Source organism: Linepithema humile, chromosome 1 (genome assembly GCF_040581485.1).
Source record: "Linepithema humile isolate Giens D197 chromosome 1, Lhum_UNIL_v1.0, whole genome shotgun sequence".
Classification (NCBI taxonomy): domain Eukaryota; kingdom Metazoa; phylum Arthropoda; class Insecta; order Hymenoptera; family Formicidae; genus Linepithema; species Linepithema humile.
The window spans coordinates 31,270,584-31,294,389 of record NC_090128.1 but is presented as its reverse complement, the minus strand read 5'-3'; the positions used below and the strand labels follow the sequence as shown (position 1 = coordinate 31,294,389).

General features: G+C 40.0%; 4 protein-coding genes and 1 long non-coding RNA gene across 5 annotated transcripts; 1 reads left to right on the top strand and 4 right to left on the bottom strand.

The window, feature by feature from the left end:
• The first annotated feature begins 1,289 nt into the window (after positions 1 to 1,289).
• LOC136998018 (uncharacterized) lies at positions 1,290 to 2,262 on the top strand. Its single transcript, XR_010888599.1, has 2 exons — positions 1,290 to 1,724; positions 2,228 to 2,262. It is a non-coding gene; the product is annotated as an uncharacterized lncRNA (long non-coding RNA).
• Positions 2,263 to 2,656: 394 nt separating this feature from the next.
• On the bottom strand, positions 2,657 to 5,440 carry LOC136997346 (acyl-CoA Delta-9 desaturase-like). Its single transcript, XM_067348029.1, has 5 exons — positions 5,436 to 5,440; positions 5,204 to 5,342; positions 4,923 to 5,128; positions 3,167 to 3,349; positions 2,657 to 2,936 (listed from the first exon to the last, which is right to left on the bottom strand). The coding sequence occupies exons 1-5, from the start codon at positions 5,438 to 5,440 to the stop codon at positions 2,657 to 2,659; spliced, it is 813 nt and encodes a 270-aa protein (XP_067204130.1).
• A 2,643-nt stretch (positions 5,441 to 8,083) lies between these two features.
• On the bottom strand, positions 8,084 to 8,974 carry LOC136997342 (uncharacterized protein F54H12.2-like). Its single transcript, XM_067348018.1, has one exon. It carries the CDS (start codon positions 8,972 to 8,974, stop codon positions 8,084 to 8,086), a length of 891 nt encoding a protein of 296 aa, XP_067204119.1.
• Positions 8,975 to 10,974: 2,000 nt separating this feature from the next.
• Positions 10,975 to 12,108, bottom strand: LOC136997337 (uncharacterized). The gene has a single exon (XM_067348011.1). It carries the CDS (start codon positions 12,106 to 12,108, stop codon positions 10,975 to 10,977), a length of 1,134 nt encoding a protein of 377 aa, XP_067204112.1.
• A 2,717-nt stretch (positions 12,109 to 14,825) lies between these two features.
• On the bottom strand, positions 14,826 to 17,200 carry LOC136997333 (uncharacterized). The gene has a single exon (XM_067348006.1). The coding sequence runs from the start codon at positions 17,142 to 17,144 to the stop codon at positions 14,826 to 14,828; it is 2,319 nt and encodes a 772-aa protein (XP_067204107.1). The 5' UTR covers positions 17,145 to 17,200.
• Positions 17,201 to 23,806: the final 6,606 nt, after the last annotated feature.

Here is a 23,806-nt window from a genome sequence, read left to right as displayed (position 1 = left end):
GTTTAATAATATCTCATCCGTACTATCATTGATATCTTTCACTGCGCGAGAAGAAACTACTCTGTTGGTGAAGCACTAATCAATTACTTTAATTTTATGCTAAAGATAATATTTTAAAGAGGTCATATTAGAATTACCTAGTAAGTGTCCTAAAAATCTTGAAGATTTCTTGAATTTCTATGTACATACTGAAATTTTTGTGACGGGTACACTTACTCCACAATGTAGTCATAAGATTTTTCATGTAGTTGAAAGTTAGTAAGCCATAAATACCAATGGTGCGCAACACAACTTGCAGAACAATGTATTATATTAAATCCGTTTCCAAATCGGAAAGAGCTGATTTTATCTTTTCGAATTTTTTATCGGTAGCGTCATTATCAGTGTCAACGATTTTTACTGGATTCATATCGTTGTTTAGTTTTTTTTCGATATTTACCTTTGTACTGGTATTGCATGCAGCCACTGACGTATTGGCATCCATTTTATTGACAAATGTCAGGAAATTATTCTGAAAAAGAAATCAAATTACATGATTATAGCACTTACATTTGAAGTACGACAAAATGGAACGCGATATTACACAAATCAATCTCATATTCTTTTTAAATAGAAAGGAAGAAAGGCGTTGCATATTCTATTTGCAACAGCTTTTCCGATGGTATCTAGCAGTTTTAAATTTACGCAACTATGAATCTTATATATTATGGATATTCTTTAACAGAGAAATAAAGACAAATTGTATGAAGAAAGGTTGAGAAAATCAAGTACAAAAAATTATTATTGTTTAATTTACGTTTATTTAATACTGTTATGTTATTTAATATAATTATGTTAATTTAATATTGTTAATTTATTATTAGACTTAGAATGTTGACAAAAGAAAATTTCCGAATTCGACAATTTCGTCATTATTATTAAATAATTAATAAGTGGATAAAAAAAGAAATATATATATATATATATATATATATATATATATATAATATGATTATATATGTACATTGGCAATATCAAGAAATAAAATTATAATAATTAGGAAAATTGATTTCAAAAATCGCCTTAAAAAAGTGTTGTTTTGGCACATTATACTTCTGGCCTAAAACTTTGATCATCATTAATGACGACAATGAATTTAATAAGTCACATAATTCATATTTATTACGTTTTGTACATCTCGTGGATAAACCAAAAATAACAAGCATAAAAACAATTTTGGAAGAGTTCTCTTATAACAAAAGATTGATTTCAGAAATTATTTTTATTATGCGTCAAAACATGTGGTAGAACAGTTAAAGTTACTAACTTTTTATCAGAGCCTTATCTCCTAATTATAAACCTATTGCCGCCCCTCTAACTTAAATGCCTTCTCCTCCTATCGCCCTCATTTCCTACTACATTACCCTCCCACTCCTTATTTTTCCTCTATTCTTCAATTCCCCATTGCTTCTGATGTACATTTATAGTGCTGATATTAACAATCTGATAGCATTTTCGATTATACAGGATTTGAACGACCCAGGGTTGATCAATCACTATTTTACTATAAATGCAAGTCTTTCATTGGTGGAGAGGTTGCAATGACGTCATTAACCAACCCTGGGTCGTTCAAATCCTGTATAATCGAAAACGCTATGACTCTTAAGCCTTTCGTTCTCTTCTATTTCTTTTTTAACAAATCGAACGATTAAACGAACGATTATTATAGACATTAGGAAAGACAGGTATGTACAACTTATATAATTCTTTATTTTGCGAAAAAAAATCGCGGCAAATTCGTACAATTCGAAATTTGATAGAAAATATTATTATATTGTGTTATTATTATTTATTTCAAATATCTATTAGTATCTATAATAATACCAAAGATGTTGCTGTTTATCAAAATCAGTATGAATTTATTGGATGTAACTGCTCTACACTTGAGATTATACTTAAATTATACTTGAATATGTAATCTATATTAATATGTAATCTATTTGAATATGTAATCTATATTAATATGTAATCTATTTGAATATGTAATCTCTCAAATTTTTGCATCGTCTATACATAATATGTACATATCGGTAATTAATAATATCAAGATCAGACATCTATAAAAATTTATAAAAATGTATAGAATTTGCAATATATAAAAAAACGCAATTTTCGTGATTCGAAGTTACGATTAATTCAAAGCAACCGTTAACATTTCCGTGTATGACCTAAAGTATTTTATCACTAGGAAAATGGCAACCGATATCTTCAGCATAGAACCCAAGATGTGCACAGGAAATAATTTTCTAAAAGAGAAACCTTTAACAATTGCAAAAATGACGGAAAATGAAAATGGCATACAAAATGAAAATAAAATCCATACAAAGGTTAAAAAATGGTTTAATTTTAAGACAGAGTTGAAGTGGATGAATATCGCATTTTTTTTCTCTTACATGGTGGTTTCCTGTATGCGTTGTTTAATTTTAATTGGCTTGAAAAATGGGTAAGAATTTTGTCGGGGCAGGGGAAAGAAAGGAAAACCATGCTTCTCGCAATGTGTTCTTTATTATTATGCTGTCGCTATATTCTTCCTCTCATCGATCTACGCAGTGGATCGTGTATCACTCCGTGCCGCGGGTGGGTGCGGCGCTGTATAAGCCTTACAAATTATTAATCCTCATTGCTCAGTTTTATTGTTCGCTTCCGATACAATACTCCAATGACTCCCGTCTCCTTTTTTCCTAAGGACAGTTTTCACGAGTTCCGCTGATGGTTGCTTGAGATCGTATGCCCAGCCGATCTTCGCGAATAGGTCAATGTACATCGTGACTATATTCAATTTATAATCTCCTAATTCAGCCGCCTTGTAGTCCCATGGGAACACATGATGATAATTGTGCCAACCCTCGCCATATGCCATAAACGCCACGAGTCTATTCTCCGACGGGTTGATTTGTCTATCGTTCAAATAAAATACGAGACAAAATTACTTTGTTGCATGCAAAAGAATAGCGAGAATTCTATAAGTATTTGTAGCATTGTATTTTTTAAATACGTAAAAAAAAATTTTTACAATCTTTAAAATCGATCACTGCATATTTGATGTGAAAATAATCGATTAGCAATCATAATCTATGAGTTATAGAAAAATTTATTCTGCATTAGTCAAACATAGCTGTATACTTACGTATTGTATGGCTTCGAACCGAACATGTGAGCTGCACTATTAACGCTCCACGCAAAATTCAAACTGAGTACGTAACGAAGAATCTGTGACATAACGGCCCTGGACCAGATCTCGTTCCATGCGTATACGGGTATTAAAATCGGTAGCAAGAAAGCAAAAACAATGTTTAATATCAAGAAATATCTACAAGAAAGAATAAATTAAACGCTACACATCAAGTCCCACAAAAGCTCTATTGAAAGACATGGCAATTATAAAAATTTGGAGGAGAATAAACAAGTGTTTATAAATTTTATTCTCACTCGTACTACCCGAGTCAAAATTTAAAACCTACTATAAACCTCATACATGGTTATTTGTGCCTCTAATAATGTTCCTTGACCTACAAGTTCTATCTTGAAAGTGTTATGTCTTCTTTTGGCCTTTCTTTAATCTTGTTGTCCTAGAAAACCCTTATTTTTATTGATGTTAAATATACAATTCCTACTTTCGTTCTTACAACTCCTACCTCTTTTGAATCTCCAAATCTTATCGAAATTTCTAGCAATAAAAATATTAATATTTAATCTATAATTGAGTTCAATTTCTATTATTTCAGATTAATATAATAAATGTTATAATATAAAATAAATAATAACAAATAAATAGTAAAAAATATTTAAAAAAATTAAGTGCCACTTAGTATTATATTTAGTAAAAATACAAATAAAATTAAGTTATTGCTCTTCCTTAATTAAATTAAAAATTGTTTTAATATATAAAGCCAATAGAGCAAGAGCTGGATCGATTTGCTCAAAAATTCTTTTTTTATTATAAATTTATACAGACGTTTCGGCCAAGGTACGTGGCCATCTTCAGTGTAATACAAAAATTATAAAGTTTAGTACATAATTAGAGAAGCGTTGGTAATATTTTGACTAAGGAAACGCATCCTCTGATAAAACGTGTATATTTGTGGTTAGTAAAATTATATACGTGTGAAGCCACGGACCGTCTAACTTGAACGGTTCGTCAACGACTATGTAAAAGAAATGTGACATGTGTCCACGGCTGTGAGTGGGACTCGAAACACGAAAACGATTATATTTAGTATTATAAATAACTAAAAATTTATTCGAATAAACAAAAAACAATTAAAATTCAAAATTTTATTTAATATTTTATTACATATATTTGACCTATAATTCGAAATTATTTAATATTCTATTACCACATTTACTTGTATTTAATGCATATCTTAATTTCAATAAACGCAATACATTAATTATGTAATTTACTTAACTGCAGATAGATATGTAAGAGATAAGTGAATATTATTTATATAATATTTGCTTATAGTAGTCTATTTACAGTTAAGCAAATTATAATAATTAATATATTGTTTATTGAAATCAAGATCTATACATTAAATGCAAGTAGTGTATATGAGATAATAGATTATTAAGTAATTTTGAATATTTATTTTCTAGAAATACATATTTATAGAACCTGGAGCCTTTTTAGAGGTTCTCAGTAGGTACTCTTTTGAGCTTCCACATGGAAAAAACGGCAATAAGTAATAATTTTTAGTATCAAAGGAGGGCAATAGCCAATGTAATGTTATATCTATATATATGAATTAAAGCTTACATTGGTTCTCCAAATTCGACAAAACTTGTAGGTTTAATCTAGGCTAAAAATTTCGACTCGGATACTTTTCAAGTAAAAATGTATTTCAGAGAGAAGAATAATTAGCAACTCTTTGATGCGGACTTACTTGCAACCGAATATGAAAATGGGATCCGCCATTACATTACTCATATCAATCTGACTACCTTTTTGTATCACCTCTGGATGTTTTTTCATCATCAGCCAGCCGACATGAGAGAAAAAGAATCCTCGATTGCTATTGTGTGGATCCGCGTCTGTGTCTGTGTACTTATGGTGTACTCGATGATCTCGCACCCACTCAAATGGATTGTTCTAAAAGGGAATCATTGTGAAGCAAAACGCTTCTTTCTCGTGATGCAAAAAATAATTATTTAAACATTTATCTACCATGCCAGCTATGCAATAGAAAATAAGTAATATAACTCTGAGCTGCCATTTCGCTTTATAAGCTCGGTGAGTCCAAAAACGATGAATACCGCCATTTACACCGATTGCTTGTAATGTACCCACGACGTAGACTTGAAGTGAGAAAAATCAAGGTACATAAATACCATTATAAGATTATATGTCAGTAGTATATGGCAGGTATGGGGCGTCACAACAAACCCCCACCACCTACCCCATATTTGACCCACTGACCTACATTTGGTCTGGCGTCAAAACAAATGACGTCACAGGGAGGGGAGGGGGAAAAGATGGCGGCAGTGGGTCCAACATGGCGGACGTCTACAAGATAGCGGCTGTTGACAAGATGGCGGCTGTTGACAAGATGGCGGCTGTTGACAAGTGATTTTTATTTTTCGGAATTGAGAAAAATCCAAGCTGGGTTCGAACCTGGATCGCTGGATTTCTAGTCCTGGTCCTAGTCTGCTGGGCTACCTATACATCTAATGATAGTAAAATGGTGTGTCGTATTTATGGCTATAGGACCTGGCAGGGAAGGGATGTATATATGCTGGGACCGCGTCTATATGATGTACCCCGGACTCTGTGGCAAGTATGGAACATGTAAACAAACGACGTCACACAGTCGCCTCTAGTCTGCGAAGGGAAGGGATGTATATATGTTGGGGCCGCGTCTATACGAAGTACCCCGGACTCTCTGGCAGATATGGAGCATGTAAACAAACGACGTCACACAGTCGCCTCTAGTCTGCGAAGGGAAGGGATGTATATGTGCTGGGGCCGCGTCTATATGAGGTACCCCGGACTCTCTGGCAGATATGGAGCATGTAAACAAACGACGTCACACAGTCGTCTCTAGTCTGCGAAGGGAAGGGATGTATATGTGCTGGGGCCGCGTCTATATGAGGTACCCCGGACTCTCTGGCACGTATAGCGAACAAAAGAATGACGTCGCAGCGACGAATGATCATTCGACTTTTAGTTTGATATTTGGTGTGATGGTTAAGGGGTCGAGCGCGCGATATTGCGTGAACGGGGTGAGCGTCAGCCACCCGTTTTCGCAGATTGAGCGTGCTGTAAAAATTGACGATGGTGAGTGGAGCGTGCAGGAACATGTGAAAAGGGGAAGGAAACGAATGCAAGAAATGAAATACAAAATCGTTTATTTGGAATTTTTTTTTAAAAATACATAATTGAACATTACAGTCAAAATATAAAAATATTTTATTCGACTTACTGAATACATTCTAAAAATATTATTTCAAAGCGCGCATCGAGAAATGTTAAATATATGAAAAAAATGTTTTATTTAAAATTTTTAAAAATACATCGTTGAATATTACAATAAGTACTAGTAGGTAGTTTCGTTTGCTCATTCTTTTTGCAAAGAAAAATTTTGCGATATAAGCATACTATCAGTCTGTCGTTTTGGTTATAATCATCGGTGAAAAGACGAAGAAATTGCTGAAGGCTGTAACCAAGAGACAAATAGTAAAGAAACACGCAGCAATATTGACCGCATGTTTGCGAAAAAAATCCTTGTAGCTGCTCGGTGTTCCATCGATACGTGATGGAATTTCGTCGAAGTCGCAGATGAAATCGTTGATCCGAGTGTGGCGGGATTCCGTAACTATCGAAATATGTGCCGGTACCATGCTCGTCGATGTAAAAGGCGACCCAGTGTCTTCCGGGGCGGTCATGTTCGTCTGTATTAGCGACAATGGCTGTCGACCTCGTCCACACCCTCGGTAGTCTGTCGGCAGGATAGACTCCCGCATATCTGACATTGAGACGATGCAACGCGTGTAAGATTTCCAACGAATTCATTTGTCGCGTAACAAGACGGTGCTCGCGTGCGAGGAATTATTTGTATAGTAGAGTCGCAGGGGTTTACCTCCTTACGCAAAGAGTAGACGTTCTCGAATGATTGTGTGTTAACGGGGATGGTTTGTTGAGCGTAGCTATCGGTAGGATATTCTTCTTCTTTCTTTACGTACGGTGTATCTTTTGCAATGTAATAAAGTGATTGATTCTTCTCTTCTTCTTCTTCTTCCGTAGCGTTACGCCACGCTTCGATATTGCGAATTATATCAAGATTTTTATTCTTTTTCATAAAAACAGCACTGTCGGTTTTTTCGCTTACGCTCCAATTCTCATGAGAAAGATCATCGCAGCTCGAAACGATGCTACACTCGCTGCTAGTGTTTTGAGTGACTATCCAGCGTTTCAATTTGCAAGCGTTGCGTAACGCGCAAAGAAATTTGTCTGTAGAGCAAAATCGAAAGCCGTGGTGAGAGCACCGATGTCCGCTCTCTTTGACTTCTGGTAAATTTTTAAATGCCGGAGAAATTCCTTCTAGATTATATACGTTTCTGGAAAGTAGACGCCTCAGATAGTGTGCCTTTTCCTGCCCCCTGCTATAGATGTAGCGCGCTCGACGTGTTATTTCACGTAGTTGTATTACGAAACATTTAAGATCAGTTTCACCATCGAACCACTCGATACCGTGATAATTTCGCGAAAGCCAGTTGTTTTCTCGTCTCGATTTATCGGGTAAATCGTCAAAGGGATAGGGAGGCGTCATAATCCAGTGTCCGATGATTGGTGAGTTAATCGCAACGACAGCTACTTCTTTCGGAATAAACTTCTCGGCGGCATCGCGGAAACCCTGTATATCAATGACTATATCCATAGTTATGTCCAAGTACTCACTCTTTATTTTTAAACGAAGCGACGACGTTCGTGTCTCGAACAGGACTGAATCTGTTTCCGCTGCTTCACACGCCATTTAAGAAAACAGACGTGAGGGAAAAATGTGTGTAGTAGTAGTGGTGGGAGGCGGGGGTTTGGTGTTATAAAAGTCTAACCGGCAAAATCGACGATAACTTGTCGAGAGGAGTCTATTTCTAGAATGTTATCGAACTCTGCGTAAACGATACAATTAACGGTCGTGGTAAGCGCCTTTTCAAATTTCACTTCTAATCGCAAACTACCATGTTTCACGAGATTCCAATGTCCGGCGCAATGAGCGGACAAGTCGGGGGTAAGATCAAAAGCGAAAAGAGTGTAGCCCTGGCCATAATCCTCTCTACTTATAGAATTTCCCTCGTTCAAGAAGTGAATGCCGGTTCCCGAGAAGAGCGTGTGGTAGGCTTCGACGTAAAGGCCTTCGTCTTTCGAGAAGTTCGGTTGTAACGGTCTACTGGGAATTTGCATACCATCGGCATACAGAGAAAAGAAATTTATACCATAGTTTTTGAAATTAAACGGATTCAGTTTTCTATCACCATTAAACGCTCTGTTATCGACAAAACCGACTATTACACGTTTTGGCAGTTGTCCGAGTATTACATTATCTATCGATTCCCCTATGAGTCCAGCGTGAATCGTAAATGTTTTAACCTCGACTTTTGTAAGAGGATATTTGGCGGTGGTTTTACTCAACATTCTCGCATGCGAGAGTAACACACCAGGGCTTATCTTTGCTCTTCTAACGAGCAGACTAGCGTCTAGAAGGCGTATTTTTGACAGTGAATTAGATTCCATAAGGCAAAACAAATCTTTCGAGCGAACGAGCCTCATTCTAACTTCCACCCCGTTGATTAAGAATTTATCCTGATTGAAAACGTCGCAGTGAAGATGGCCTATGAGATCTAGCGCCTGTTCGTCTCGAATGTAACGCGAGCGTCTCACGAGAGCCTGATTTGGGGTTTGCGACTCTAGGAGGGCGTCCATTAAACCTGGGGTATCCATATCCCACAGACAGCAGATGGGAGTCAGATGGGAGTTTTTTGCGGGTGAAGAATAATTTAATAACGCCTCGATGTAAGCCCGATACGCGTAAGCGTTGTTTGGGGGCGACACGAGTTTTTGATTGAAATATATGTCGATTTGGTTGAACATGGAATGCAGTAAATGATTTACAGGGCCTACTTTGAATTAGGGGGTGCCAACGGCGGTACCACCTCCTGCTAGGGGGGAAGATTCTACGCGTACGCGAAGGCTCAGCATGGTGTGCGTGAGATCTAGATAATCTTCTCCATGACCGGGTATGACGAATTCTATAGGCGCGTCGTCCGCGAGCGACGTTACGGGTTTGTAATAAATCCATTGCGAACTCTCGATGCTGGTTTGTGTGAGTGGTAAAGAAAAGAGATCGAGTTCACTTTTTAAACACTCGTTTGAATGTGTATGAAGAAAGGACATGCTCCGTAAATTCCTAATTCATGCACTGATTAAGAGAATATGTCGGCTACACTACGTTTCTTGACTCGACGACGCCTCGTGATGCCGGATGGCTTTTTGCTGTTGGTCTTTCTAGCCGCTGTGCGAATTTTCTTTTTTTTCGTTGTCTTTTTTTTCTTCGTGATTTTCCTTCGCACGCTGCTATTTTTCGACGATTTCTTTTTGCTCGTCTGACGATGAGGACGACGACACTTGGGAACCGCGATGCGTCTTTCGTGACTGAAGAAAGGAAACTGAAGCGCGGCTGTTTTCGCTGATACTTTATAACCTGTACCCTTCATCAAGCTAGTTATTTTTTCTTGGGCTTTTCTTTTGAGATTTCCACTCGATTCCTTGAAACGAGATTTGACCGCCTCCTTGAACGGTGTATTATTTTCAACATCCTCCATCACGCTAATGCCGGCGCGTAAAGCTTCTTTACCAACCGCTCGTACACCTTTACTCAGATAAGGAAGCGCTCTCCTGAATAATCCTCCGAGAAAACTACCGATTCCGTGTCCTCGTTGATAGGGTGCTCCGACAAAAACTCGTGTGATTCCTTCACTCCGACCTCCGTTTTGTATATCGTAATATTCATGGTCCTCCGGTCTAGTCATAGCGTGCGGCTTTTCTGACTGATTTTTTCTTACTGGAAACGTCTAAAGTGCAACGTCACCGTCAGCGTTCCCGATTGGAATGGTATTCTTTTTCCGAATTGATCTTTTATATCTATTTCAATCCTACGAAAATACGTTTGTCGTAATGGTATATAATGCGGGACGGAGAAATGTTTCACTTGATTCGCTCCGTACGCGTAATAATGGCCGTAATGCTGCAGCTCGACCGGTACTATTCGAAGAAGTGGAGTTTGCACATCGCCGGTTATATAAGGTTCACAAATATCACAATAAACAAAGAGTTTATCGGGAATACCGCGCAGCAATCCGTGCGGTTCGAGAGTATAGAAATTTCCAGCGCGCCCTCTTTGTTCTCTTTTAAACCCGAGTTTGATAAAAGGTGCTGTAAAAATATCTTTGGAATTAGGATTAGTTGCAGTAAGTGTTGTATAGAATTCGATTTCACTAGTCGTTAGGGCCCAACCGCAACCGAGTATTCGTAGAAGATTATCGGAAACGTTCATATGATGAACCAGATTGCATTTATTTTCATCGCATGTAATCTCGAACAAGATTTTACCACCACTAGCGTCTTCTAGTGTCAAATTAATATGCGAATTCGCATTTTTGCACGCTGAATTAATAGCGGAGATAAGTTCCTCGATATTTTTGTAAATACCATTCGGTATTACTCCTTGCGTCGACGTTAACGTCGTCCCGCCTTTCCTCGTCTCGCGACCATTTTCAATATCGACGAATCTAATGACATTTTCACCGTGATTTATGTGTAAAAAAGTAGTGGGAAATTGGATCTCGTTAAGCGCGACTTCCCATTCGCCGTGTAAGTGTATAGGATGGGGTAATTCTGTAATGAAGGAAGTGGTTGCATTGTCCGGAAAATAGCGCATACTACTATTGCTGGGAAGAATCAAGAGAAATTGATCCGTCCTCATTTCGAACAAGCGGGGTTAAACTCGAAGCAGGGATCCAAGAATCAAACTTGCTGGGATAACCACGCCAACTAACCAGCACCTGTTTATTATTATCGCGACCCCGACTTCTTATCACACGATCGACGATAAACTCCTCCTCCTGCAAGTTTTTCTCAACCCGAGCCAATTCTTGTTCGTAAAAAATGCCGTCTATGACTTCTCCCGCTAAATCGCTCAGTTCGTACACACGTGGTTTTCGCCAATCGAGTATACGGTGAATTCGAAATATCTCCTCGCTCCACCGTGCCTCGTATCCTTTCTCGGAGACGACTTTTGCTCTACTGATACAAACGAGATCACCGACGTGGTATTTAGCCTTTCGACGTTTCTCGTTCGCTTCGTCGTCGTTGCTCCTCCATTGGCGCGTTATATTTTCACGTGCGATACGTGCATTTTCTCTCGTAACGACATACGGTTGCATTCTGGTGCTCGAATGACGGGTGTGATTATAGGCGTTTACGATATTTTGCAAAACATCGATGTAGCGTCGCGTATTTTTATGCGTAAAATAACGCCACATTCGTTCTTTCAACGTTCTGTTGAAGCGCTCGACGATGGCGGCTTTGACATCCGGATTGCGGGCTACGCGAAAACGAATGTCATTTTCTTCCAAAAGCTTTTGTAGCGGTCGCCCGACAAATTCTTTACCCTTGTCCGTTTGTAGGTATACGGGTACGCGTCCGTTACTTCTCGAGAGCACGCACTGAAAAGCTCCCATTACGGAATTACTCGTCTTGTCGCGCAATGGTTCTACCCAGACGTATTTACTAAGTACATCGATAATCACGAGTAAATACGCATATCCGTCGTTGTAACTTTTGAGATTTCGGAGTTCGATCAAATCAGCCTCCCACAGATCGTCGATATTCGTTACGTTGTAATGCATTCGTGGAAATTTCCGTCGCAATGGACGATGTAGTGTGTACGCATCTTGCGCTTCGAGCCATCGCGCGACATTGCTACGGGATAAATTCGCCGCGCGAAACAGATTATCAACAGCCGAATAACCGGCATAATGCGCGGGATCATAGTACAATTTTTCAAGACCCGTCATTCCAATTTATTCCAATCGAGCAGGCGTCTCGCTACCGGTGAATCCGTGTTTCTCTTAGGAGTGGAACTCGCCGTAGGACCGCTAAGTTTCGCGATATTTTGCGAAGAACCGACTGCTAATAATTTTTTATTTCTCACTAGTGTGGAGGGAATGTTCAAGTCGTGAAGTAACCGCGCGAACTGAATTCTTCCCACGGCTTTCACGGTTTTTCTATCGCGCATCGCCTCGTTTATCAGGTCTGAGATATTTGAATCTTTTACGACGTTACCGTCTATAGTCACGACTCCTTGCTCATCCCAGCTAATTCTACTCGACGATGTTTTATCGAGTAGGTGTTTCGTTAGTAAGCGAGCTTCGGCACGGTAAGATTTCGGTACGCTTTCCACTATTCTTCCGACGCTTTTCATCACCTCGAGACTTGTGTCGTGTTCTTTCGGGAAGCTTCTCGTACGACTAGAGTCCGGAACGAATGAGCCCGTGAGATCGTGCGCCGGTACTCCTTCACGTGTGTCCAACGCATTTTCGTCTTTTTCTTCCTCTTCTTCTTCCTCGGCGTTACGCGTGTCGTCCTCTTGATTTCGTCGTCCTCGTGCTACTCGTACAAAGTGAAGATATCGCCAAAGAACCTCTTTGTACATCTTCCATCTCTCGGCTTCATCCTTCGGATAGGGTGAATTAAGAATTTGACTCAACTCCGCATCGAGTCTGGATAAAGGGGTCCCGGGAGTTCGCACGGAATTATTATTATTAGCGCTTTCGTTGTTCCCCGATGTGTTTTCCACCAGAGGTACACCGTCGGTAGTCGGCTGCGGATGATGTAATTGACGCTGCATTCTCTCGAGATTTTCCGTAGAAATTAAAACCATTTTTTTCGGTGTTTCCATAACGCTCAATATTATTTTCTCTCTTATGTTTTAATCCGTCGCCCTGTCTATAAATCGCGAAAATAAGGCCTCTAATAAAGGAACGATGATATAGGATAAGAATCCACCTCGTTGTACCAATAGCTTTCTTTTATTCTTCCAATTTCCACGCTTTGACGCGATACGACGCAGCGCCGTTTTGTATTTGCTCAGACGATTTTTTTCGCGTCGTTCGAGCGCAACGTTACCATTGAGTGTGTTGAAAACGCATTCGCAAATACAGCGAATAAATTTTTCATCCGCGGTTCGCAGGAAGGTGCGTTGATTTTTGTTCAGATGACACAATGCCTCTAGAAGACAAACGTTTCTCTTTCCGATCGAACGTTTAGCGGTTTTCGTTGCACTGTCTGACGCTGCTACCGCTTCTTTCATCGTGTGAAAGTCTCTCGCAACTGACGTCACGCGAACGCAAGTACATACTTTTTATACGCTTGAGAATGATCTGCGCGGTACGTAGACGTAATGCAACGCATCGTCGGGAAAGATGTTTGTCCGAAATCGATATTTGTCCGGAGTCGATTGTTTCAGATCGAGTAATAAATATCCGTGAGGGCGTGAGGTTGCGTCAAAGTATGCTTCTTCTAGAAACTTTGGGTCATGGGGGTACACTTGTCGCGCGAGATAACGAATTTGAGCGCGATCGCGCGGGTTCTTGAAGACGGTTATGTAGTTAGAATTAAGAGATATGTCGCGCTGTCCACGTCCCTGGTGAAATAGATTTTGCGTGATGAGTATAACACTGAGATTCTTATGATGACTACCCTTTGTAAAAAGATCCACGATTACGTCGCACGAGGATGATTCTCTCATAAGATCGTCGATTATCACCAATTTTGGTGCGAGAGGATCGCAAGAATAATCGTCCGTTTGCGGTAGCCCTTCGCGAAACTCGATTATATTTCTCTTTATTTTACCCTCCCCTCTTCCATGTCCTCCCACTTTCTCTTTTGTTTTCGCAAACATGTATTGTAGTTGACGATATGCGTCTTGCCATTCGGCGTAATAAAATAAGACTCTTTCAAAAGAAACATCGGCCATTTCGGGTAAATATTTGAGAAAGGATTTTACAAAGACCGTTTTACCACAGCCGGTGGGACCGCTGACAATAGCCGTCCAGGGATGTTTCCAGCGTACGTCCATCTTGTGAAATGAACACCGCTCGTGTCTTCACTAACATAAAAAAAGCCGTGTAACGGTACGATGAAGTAAGCTTACCATCGCGGCAGAGGGCATTACGCGGCGGAGGTGCGCGCGCGCCAGCGTACTTTGCGGCGGTCTTTTACGAGCTAATTCAGACCGGAGAAGCTGGACAAGCGTAAATGCTGAACAAGCGGAATTGCTCGCGTCAGCGCCTGCGCGCGCGGGGGAGTGAGTTCATGAGCTTATGATACTCCCCCACGATGAAAAGCTGCTTTCCACGGAAAGAATTGGGCAAAAATAGTCGTTTTACGTTTTTTTACGTGAATGTATGTGGGGGGAGAGAGAGAGAGAGAGAGAGAGAGAGAAAGGGGAAAATAAACTTGGAGAAAAATCATTGGAGAATTATTTTTTCAGAATATAAATACAAAGCAAAAACGATATAAAATATAAACAATTTTATTATTTCTTAAATCTTTACATGACTTTTTTCTATAATTTTATCATTTTCTTAGCCTATTCTTATTCTATTTTTACAACACAATTTTTATTTACTTTTTACAAAAAAATTTATAAACTTTACATATATGGGGAAAACATGCGTGTAATTATTTAAATAATAAAATAGAGCGAAGGAACAGCATCGTGAAATAACAATTAGCGTTCGGATAAATATCCATAAGGGACGGAACAACGACTGTCGAGAAATCTACGTTTTAGCAACACGGGTGTGCAAGCTTTCACTTCGTCGCGTGTTATTATTTCGTGAAAGGCTGTACGTCGAATTGCTCTGAAACATAGATTTATCGAACGCGATTCTACCGTTGCCGACTCCGTCCCTTCCTCCTCCTTCTCTTGACCTTCTCGCTCTTTACGTAATAATAATTCCCTAATACTATTAAAATTAACTAAGCGTGAGTTTTCGAAATTTAGAGTTATGCCCTTTACTTTGCAAACTTCTCGCGTTTGCCCTTCCGCTGTGCGAACCACGTATGCGTAAAATTTCGGACCACCCGATACAAACGCCTCGATATAGCTACCGCGACCATAGCTCTCGAGTTCGTCCGTCATATCGCCTAGGAAATTACCTTTACGCACTTCGTATTCATCGGAGACACCGCTGCTCACGTAAATACACGAGTCGGTATTGTAATATAAAACGCGACGATTCAATTTATCTAAATATTCGTATAATACAAGACGCGCCTGTGCCGTCGTGAAAGCCGCTATAACTACGTTAGTAAGAGGCGAGGGTACGTCCAGCTCTTCTCGCAGTCGCCACGAAACATACATCACTTCCTCGTTTACGGGTAATATTTCGATTATCTCATGCTGAGGACTCGTGAGTAAACTCGCTAAACGCTGTTGAGTTTTTACGATCTCGGTATTCGGCAGGTTGGATCGTTGACCAAATTTCCCCCAAAAAGAATTTAAACATAGCTTCGCGACCGAGCGCAAACCAGGATTTTTCGCGATGTTTTGCTTATCGAGAGCGACACCCTCGGTTTTCTCGTAGTCGCGAAGATATTGTTCTTTAGACACGTCATCCTCACACTCGCTCGGCCATCCGCTGGCTTCTTGTTTCAATTTTAAAAATGTGTTTATATATTCCGTGAATAATCCACCCTGCTGTGTATCGGGATCGTAGCGAGATGTGGTGTATTGCCAAATCTCACAAACCCTCGTTACGAGATAACCTTTGTCGATGGCTTTGCGCAATTCAAGCGATACCCACGTACCCTCGAATTCTCGCTCGGACGGCTCGTGGGTACATTCTTCGTGTGAAAATGTTTCGCAACAACTGCGACACAACGCGAATAGTAGCTTTCCACGCACGCGATAGGGTAATACGGGGTGAAAGAGATCACTCGGAGGGAGTACCCTGCAACGCACGAGACCTTCGACGGAATCAAAATTGTAACACGGTCCTATGCCAATTAGAGTCGAGCATTCCTCCGCGACGTACACCGTGGGATGTCCGATCGGGAAAACCCCGGTCTTCAGTACGTACGGGTACAGAGAACACACATCCACGTAACGTATCTTCTCCGTATCCGTAATCTCGTACCGCGTCACGATGTTCCCCGTACGTCCACCGTAGAACGCATCGCGCGGGTTGAGCGGCTCAATTTCTATCATCGGGTGATTTTGTAAAAATTCACGCATTTCCCTATTTTCCATCATTTCGCGATCAAAGACGCATTCCCACTTCTCTATCACCGAGTACCCCCGTCTTCGAAGACGATACGTTGTTGCGATGGTGCGCTCATAACGCAAATCAATCGTATCGCCGCGTTCGTTGTTTACCGTTAGTTCCCTATCGCGATTAATCTTAAAACACGACGGACATCCGTGCCAAAAACAACCGTGGAATTGCAACACGTGATAGTGTGTTATACCGTTTTCCACCGACTCGTAATAACCATCGACTAGCGTGCCGTCTTGCAGACGATATTCCCGAGTGCGTCCTGCGTGGGTGATGTTATGTCCGAGCTCGCGCTCCTTCCACACCAGCCACTGAAGCGCCTTCCGCGATTGGGTATTCGCGCGTCTGTACCCGCCCGGTGGAATTATTCCAATTTCTCTTTCACGTAAAAAGTTTTTTCTAAAAACCCTCATACACGTGGAAGCGATTGTTGTGCATTCCTCGAACGGACACACGCGACCGCACTTCAAGAAAATCTTTCTGAAAGACATACACGCGCGTCTCAGAATATTCACGTCGTTGCGACAGTAACGCAATATCTCGCATTCGAAATCAAACACATAATTCGTACGAATCATTTCCGCGTGCCACGCTAAAAACTTTTCTCGCTCGTTCGTATTCATACTATCGGGTGAATAATATCGAATATCCGGCAACGGACCGACATATGACTGATTATCGTTGGTATTAAATAAATGCGGAAAAATGCCTTTGTCCGAAGTATTCGTCAGGCCAAAAGCCTTCGGTAACTCCGATAAACGCATTGGCATATAATTAATACTATCGATAAATTTCGTATGTCCCACTGTTAGTACTACAATTTTCGTCCCGTTTAAAATTACCCGCGGTTCTAAGGCGGTTCCGCTCTCAACAATATAGCGTAGGATAAATTGCGCATCGAATGCTTTCGCGTTATGAGCTATACAAATTATGTGTTTAAAATATTTAGTCGGACGTGTCGCGAAATCTACAAACTCCTTTACAGGATCACGACGAAATATGTATTCACGAATACCGCACCACCGACAGCGCACCGAAGTATCCTCAATCTCGGCACACGTTTCGCAAATCTGCTGCGCGACGCAAAGTGTAGGTACGTGAATATTTACACTCGCGGTACCTTGAAGCGTGTCATCCTGTCGCGTCTCGAAATCGTAAAACACGAATGCGACGCGACTTTCTGTTTTAAGTACGCACTCACCCGCGTTTTGTTGTTGCTCTCCTCCCTCTCCCAAAATGTGCTCCGTGTCGTTAGTACGGAAATTAGCTTTGTGAGGGAGAGGAAGCATGTGACAAAGATGATTCAACGGCTGGGCAGAACGACACGTTGAACAGTAAGTCACGCCGCATTCGTGTTGTCTATTACGCTCGATTAAACGACCGCATTCTTCGCAAAAACATACGGTGTTGCAAACGCTACGAGACGATTGCCCATCGTATGATTTTTGCGCACGATGATGCTCAAGACACGCGTGATTGAAAAATTCGCGATTACAATTTTCGCAATGAATACGTTCCGCGTCGAATCGCTCGCACGAAGGTACCGCGTAACACCGAGGGCATTTATTTGAGCATCGGTGTCCCCTTACATCGCTGCGGTAACCGACGTTACACGGTACACAATAACCTCGGCTACCCGCGGCGGCTCTTAAATTTAAAATAACGCTGTAATGTCGTAATTCAGCGTGATGTAATATGTTTAAACACGCGACCGGTTCGCGATGTAGTGAGGCTAGTATCGCATTTCCATCAAATAAGACTTTACCCCCGTGACCAAAAGTTTCCGCGCTATAAACCATTATCGCGATGTTTTCCGCGGCTAAATATTGCTGAAAATGCTCGATTTCGCGAATACCGCAACCCTCTTCTGGAATTGTAATACCGACTTTCCTCGTTAAATCACGTGCCAACTCACGTTGTAACGAGGAATGACGGTATCTCACGGCGTTCCATCTTTCTTGTAGGCTACCCGTACGTAAATTACCACGTTCATTGTAAATTTGCGCCGTTACGAGTGCGCGAGGAAAACATAAGTTATCCGAGTTGGATATCGTTAAAATCGAGCGTTTACCAGCGATATCAAGCGCATTACCCGCACGACCCGTAGGAGGAGTGACACGGTAAACGTGGATATTGAATTCTTGCGCTACGTTCAAGCCCCCGGAGCTTTGAGCTAACGAACTCACGAGGTTCCAGATATTCTCGTGAGTCAAATCACGAGATGGTCGGAACGAAATACCCGCGGGCCCGTGTGAAAGATTCGGGGAATCGAAACTAAGTCCGATGTAATCACCGGGAACACAGGAAAGTACCGCGTACGCGTGAAGCTCGCGAAACGCGTTTTCTAACCACGCGTAAACCTCCTCCCCCTCTGGTAATGATCGAAGGCGAAAACCAGCCTCTCTCCCTACTACACCGAAATTTCTAAACTCACGCACGTTTTCCCTTATTAAATCTAAATAATTAAAATTATCCCCGTTATGATTCGCGATCTGTTCCGGCGCACCAACCTGATTCTCCGGAAACAACGCTTCCTCATCCTCTTCTCTCTCCAGTCTTCCCTCCCCACGAACTCCTATCTCGTTGTCGTCGGTTTCTTCGGCTTGATTTTTCGCCGACTGCTGCTGCTGCTGCGTGTTTTCTTCCATTCCTCCCCCTCCTCCACCAAACTGAACTGGAAAAATCGAAAACAAACGAATTAGTTTATCTTTAAAATTATTGTTTTTACACTTCCATACTCGAATTTTACGCGTTGTTAAAATTAAAAATAGTAATACATTTCATATTAAATTCTCTCACCTTTATACAGGATTATTCCCTTTCTTGTTCACCGTTGATCGTGTTGATCATTGATCACTAATATTCCGGCGAGTAAGAAATTTCCGGGAAAACAATTCCTAAAAATTTCCTCCGGTTAGAATAAAGGTATTCGAGTATGAAAGCGTTATCTATGCAAAAATGTATAATTGTATTTACCTCTTTCCCTCAAAAGTTCCTCTAGAGTCTGTTCTTCCGTTCCACTCAGCTCCTCCCCCATATCTTCCTCTTGTACCTCATTATCATCATCATCCTCATCCTCCTCCTCCTCCTCCGAATCTTCTATTATTATTGTATTTTCACCTTCTTGGTTAAACTCTAAAAAATTCACCATTGTTTTTTATCGGATAAAAAATTTTTATCCATTTTCTTACTGCGATAAATTTCTCATTACTCACCTGGTGAAAAAATCTCTTCCTCGTCAAATAAACTCACTTCGTGAGTTCCAACTTCTTCTTCCTCGCTCTCGCTATCCAAGTTAACGAGAGGTGGCTCAGGTGTGAGCTCGATACGTGCACGCCCTAAAAACATTTAATATTTCATTATTTTAAAAAAATTTACCAATATGAAATGCTTATTTTTCATAAAAGAATGTGTGATAAGACTCACGTGAGGGTCCGGCTTCGGGTAAAGTATCAGCCCGTCGCCTTATTCCGTGAGGAGGAGTATACTCTTCAGGACGTGCAATACGTTGCACTCCTCTCACCCCCGCGATCCTGCGAGGCGATACGTTCCGATGTTCTACTCCTAAAAGATTTTACTCTTTTAATTTTTGAAAATTATATATACATATATATATAATAAAAATTGGAATATAAACTCACCGTTTTCACTCGCTTCCGAAATCGATCGATGAAAATAAAATAATAGAAAAGCTATATGCCCACCCGCATCCTCCACTTCTCCATCACCGAAAATACTTCTCATTTCGATAACTTCACCCGCGTAGATTACAAGTCTCTGATAGGAGGCAAAATGCCCCAAGCGAAATAGCACCGCTAGCACTGCACTAGGACACAGTCCCGCAAATTTCGCAAACACTTCAAAATTTTTTTCATCGTTGTCTGATAACAGCGATAAATATCTGCTCACATCGAGTCCGCACAAAGCGCGTGACAGTAGTAAGCATGTCTCGACGGTTTTTCTTAAATTCTCAACCATTTTCGCGTACTCAAGATAATTTCGCCCGAATTCACGATACGAAGAAACACGACGCGTGTTGTCCACTACACTGAGAATTTTGAAATGCGATTTTTCTCCGTCTCAAACTTCCTATTTATACCTTCAGTCGGATCAAAAAAATCAATCAGTTTCAAGTTGTACATCTTTCACAAAGATTTCCGCACATTGGCGGCAACTTTACAAGGTGTATATTACTTTAGTGTTCGAAGGGTTTATCAGACAAAAAATACCCTTCGGACGATGTCGATATTCTTTTCCTATAACTTTTTACAATTTAATTGAGAGTTAGTACGTGAGCAAAACTTAATTTCGAAAACTCACAGTAATAAACTTTCACGTGTAATATAAAAAGGTTTACATTTGCTTACCCTATTGTAAATTGCTTCTTTTTGTAACGGTACGGATATTTCCGATCTTTTTTTTTGTCTAACCCTTTAGATTCCATATGTTTAAAATGTAATTTTTCCAGGGTCCAAGTGTAAATAAATAGTTTTATCGGATTGGAGATTTATAGTTTTAGAGCTTTTTAGGATGAAAGCTCGTAAAAATTCCGTTGACTGCAATATTTTAATTTTTTCTCATTCCTCAGTCCTCAGTTTCTCTTCCTTTTGTACCCTTTGATTTTTTTCCGAATAATTGTAATGCGAGACTGTGCAGGATGTAACAGCGCACGAACCGATGTCCTTACTCCTTCTTTTATCAACGGTCGTTTTTAAGAAAGTTCGAGAAAATGTAGAAGCAATAAACATCGTATCCAATCAGATGACTCAAAATTTTTATGCGCACGCATTTTCCCACTACTTTTCCGATTTTCTACTCCATGCGATTGGGAAAATTTTAATCATTCGTTTTCTGACATTCGAACGTGCGGGTTCAGCAGCAGCAGCAGCAACAGCAGTAACAACAGCAGCAACAATAAAGAAGATACAGCATTTTTGTATTTCATTTTGTGTCTACGTGAAAACTAGTATCATGAGTAAACGCAAAGAAATTTTAAATTCTGAACATCACGAAGTGCGCGGTGACGTTTCCGGAGCAAGATACTTCAATGGAGAAAAATTTGAGCAAAATTATATGATGTTAGCCAACACCACTTACGGACTCAATTCCTCATATACGAAAAAAATTCATGTTGGGTTGCAAACTTCAATCAACGATGACGAGTTTGATTTCCAACCCGCTGTTAAATTTACTTCCAAGGGAGCCGAGGGTATTTGCTTCAACATGGTGGAGTGGCAGCAATTTCAAGAAAACATGGAACTTATGACTGATTATTTAAATGGAAATAGTGTTAAGTCTAACTCTATTATTATCAAGAAGATAATTATAAATTTCACCACCACCTATGGAGCAAGAGCCCTGCTATTGAAATATCAGGAGCAAGAAGAGTCTTCTTCGGGAAGTAACTTGGCTGCAGAAGAAATCATCCATACTCCGAAGAAACCACGAACATATTCCTACGCAATAGCAATGCAAAAGACTACTTTTCTCGGACTGGAAAACTTACTCGATTGCGTAAACGCTAATTTAAATCAGTTAAATATAATCGCAAACAGTGTTAATGATTGCTCTAAATATCTTATTAATGAAATACAGGTAAATTTACCCAACAAGAACTTCATCGAAAGTAACATTGTAAAACACACTATAAACACTAATTGTCACAATATTCAACATAATGTACGTTTGCAACTAAAAGATTTAACATTTCTCGATACGTACTTTGAAATAATATTTTTAGAATTAATTGCACTTTACTTCAATCAAATTGTACGGATAATCAAGTTGCAGCGAAAATTGTAATCTATACGAACGTACATTTTTCTTGCATATATGGATTTGTTTATGACTCTCTGAAAACTCTCCAAATAAATAAAATATTTTTGTCTATAACGTTCGACCATGTACTTTTAAGAAAAATTGTTGCAAATAAACATATTTTTGTATTCCATTTCTTGCATTTGTTTCCTTCCCTTTTCGCATGTTCCTGCACGCTCCACTTACCATCGTCAATTCTTACAGCACGTTCAATCTGCGAAAACGGGTGGCTGACGCTCACCCCGTTCACGCAATATCACGCGCTCGACCCCTTAACCATCACACCAAATATCAAACTAAAAGTCGAATGATCATTCGTCGCTGCGACGTCATTCTTTTGTTCGCTATACGTGCCAGAGAGTCCGGGGTACCTCATATAGACGCGGCCCCAGCACATATACATCCCTTCCCTTCGCAGACTAGAGGCGACTGTGTGACGTCGTTTGTTTACATGCTCCATATCTGCCAGAGAGTCCGGGGTACCTCGTATAGACGCGGCCCCAGCACATATACATCCCTTCCCTTCGCAGACTAGAGGCGACTGTGTGACGTCGTTTGTTTACATGCTCCATATCTGCCAGAGAATCCGGGGTACCTCGTATAGACGCGGCCCCAACATATATACATCCCTTCCCTTCGCAGACTAGAGGCGACTGTGTGACGTCGTTTGTTTACATGTTCCATACCTGCCACAGAGTCCGGGGTACATCATATAGACGCGGTCCCAGCATATATACATCCCTTCCCTGCCAGGTCCCATAGCCATAAATACGATACACCATTTTACTATCATTAGATGTATAGGTAGCCCAGCAGACTAGGACCAGGACTAGAAATCCAGCGATCCAGGTTCGAACCCAGCTTGGATTTTTCTCAATTCCGAAAAATAAAAATCACTTGTCAACAGCCGCCATCTTGTCAACAGCCGCCATCTTGTAGACGTCCGCCATGTTGGACCCACTGCCGCCATCTTTTCCCTCTCCCCTCCCTGTGACGTCATTTGTTTTGACGCCAGACCAAATGTAGGTCAGTGGGTCAAATATGGGGTAGGTGGTGGGGGTTTGTTGTGACGCCCCATACCTGCCATATACTACTACTTATGTCATTAATTATAATACAATATTATGTACATTTCATACGATAAATCTATCCTATAGTACCGTTATAAGTTACGCTACAAAGATAAATTATATTAGAATTAGAATAAATTATGTAAAACCAGATGTTTAAAAAGAAAACAAATTGCATAATCATTAAAATCTTTTGATTTAGTAAAATCAAGTTATTAACTTTGATATCTTAAAGTAATAAAATATTCTCATAATCAGTACAAAAAACAAACTATTTTTCAGCGTGATGTCTGTTATAAAATAAAAATTGTACAGTAGAAACAGAACCCTGATGGAAATATTTTGCTGAAAGTATTATGAAATCAATAAAAAGTAAAATAAAAGTTTTTGAAAAATTACTGAATATATATTTCAAAATAAATCATAATTTTCTGTATGAAAATTTAATGTAATACTATAAAATATAAGGAAAGTTAAAATATACTGCTGAAAAGTAATAAAAGAGTTTTAAAATAATTATCATTATGAAATTTACTGAATTAAAC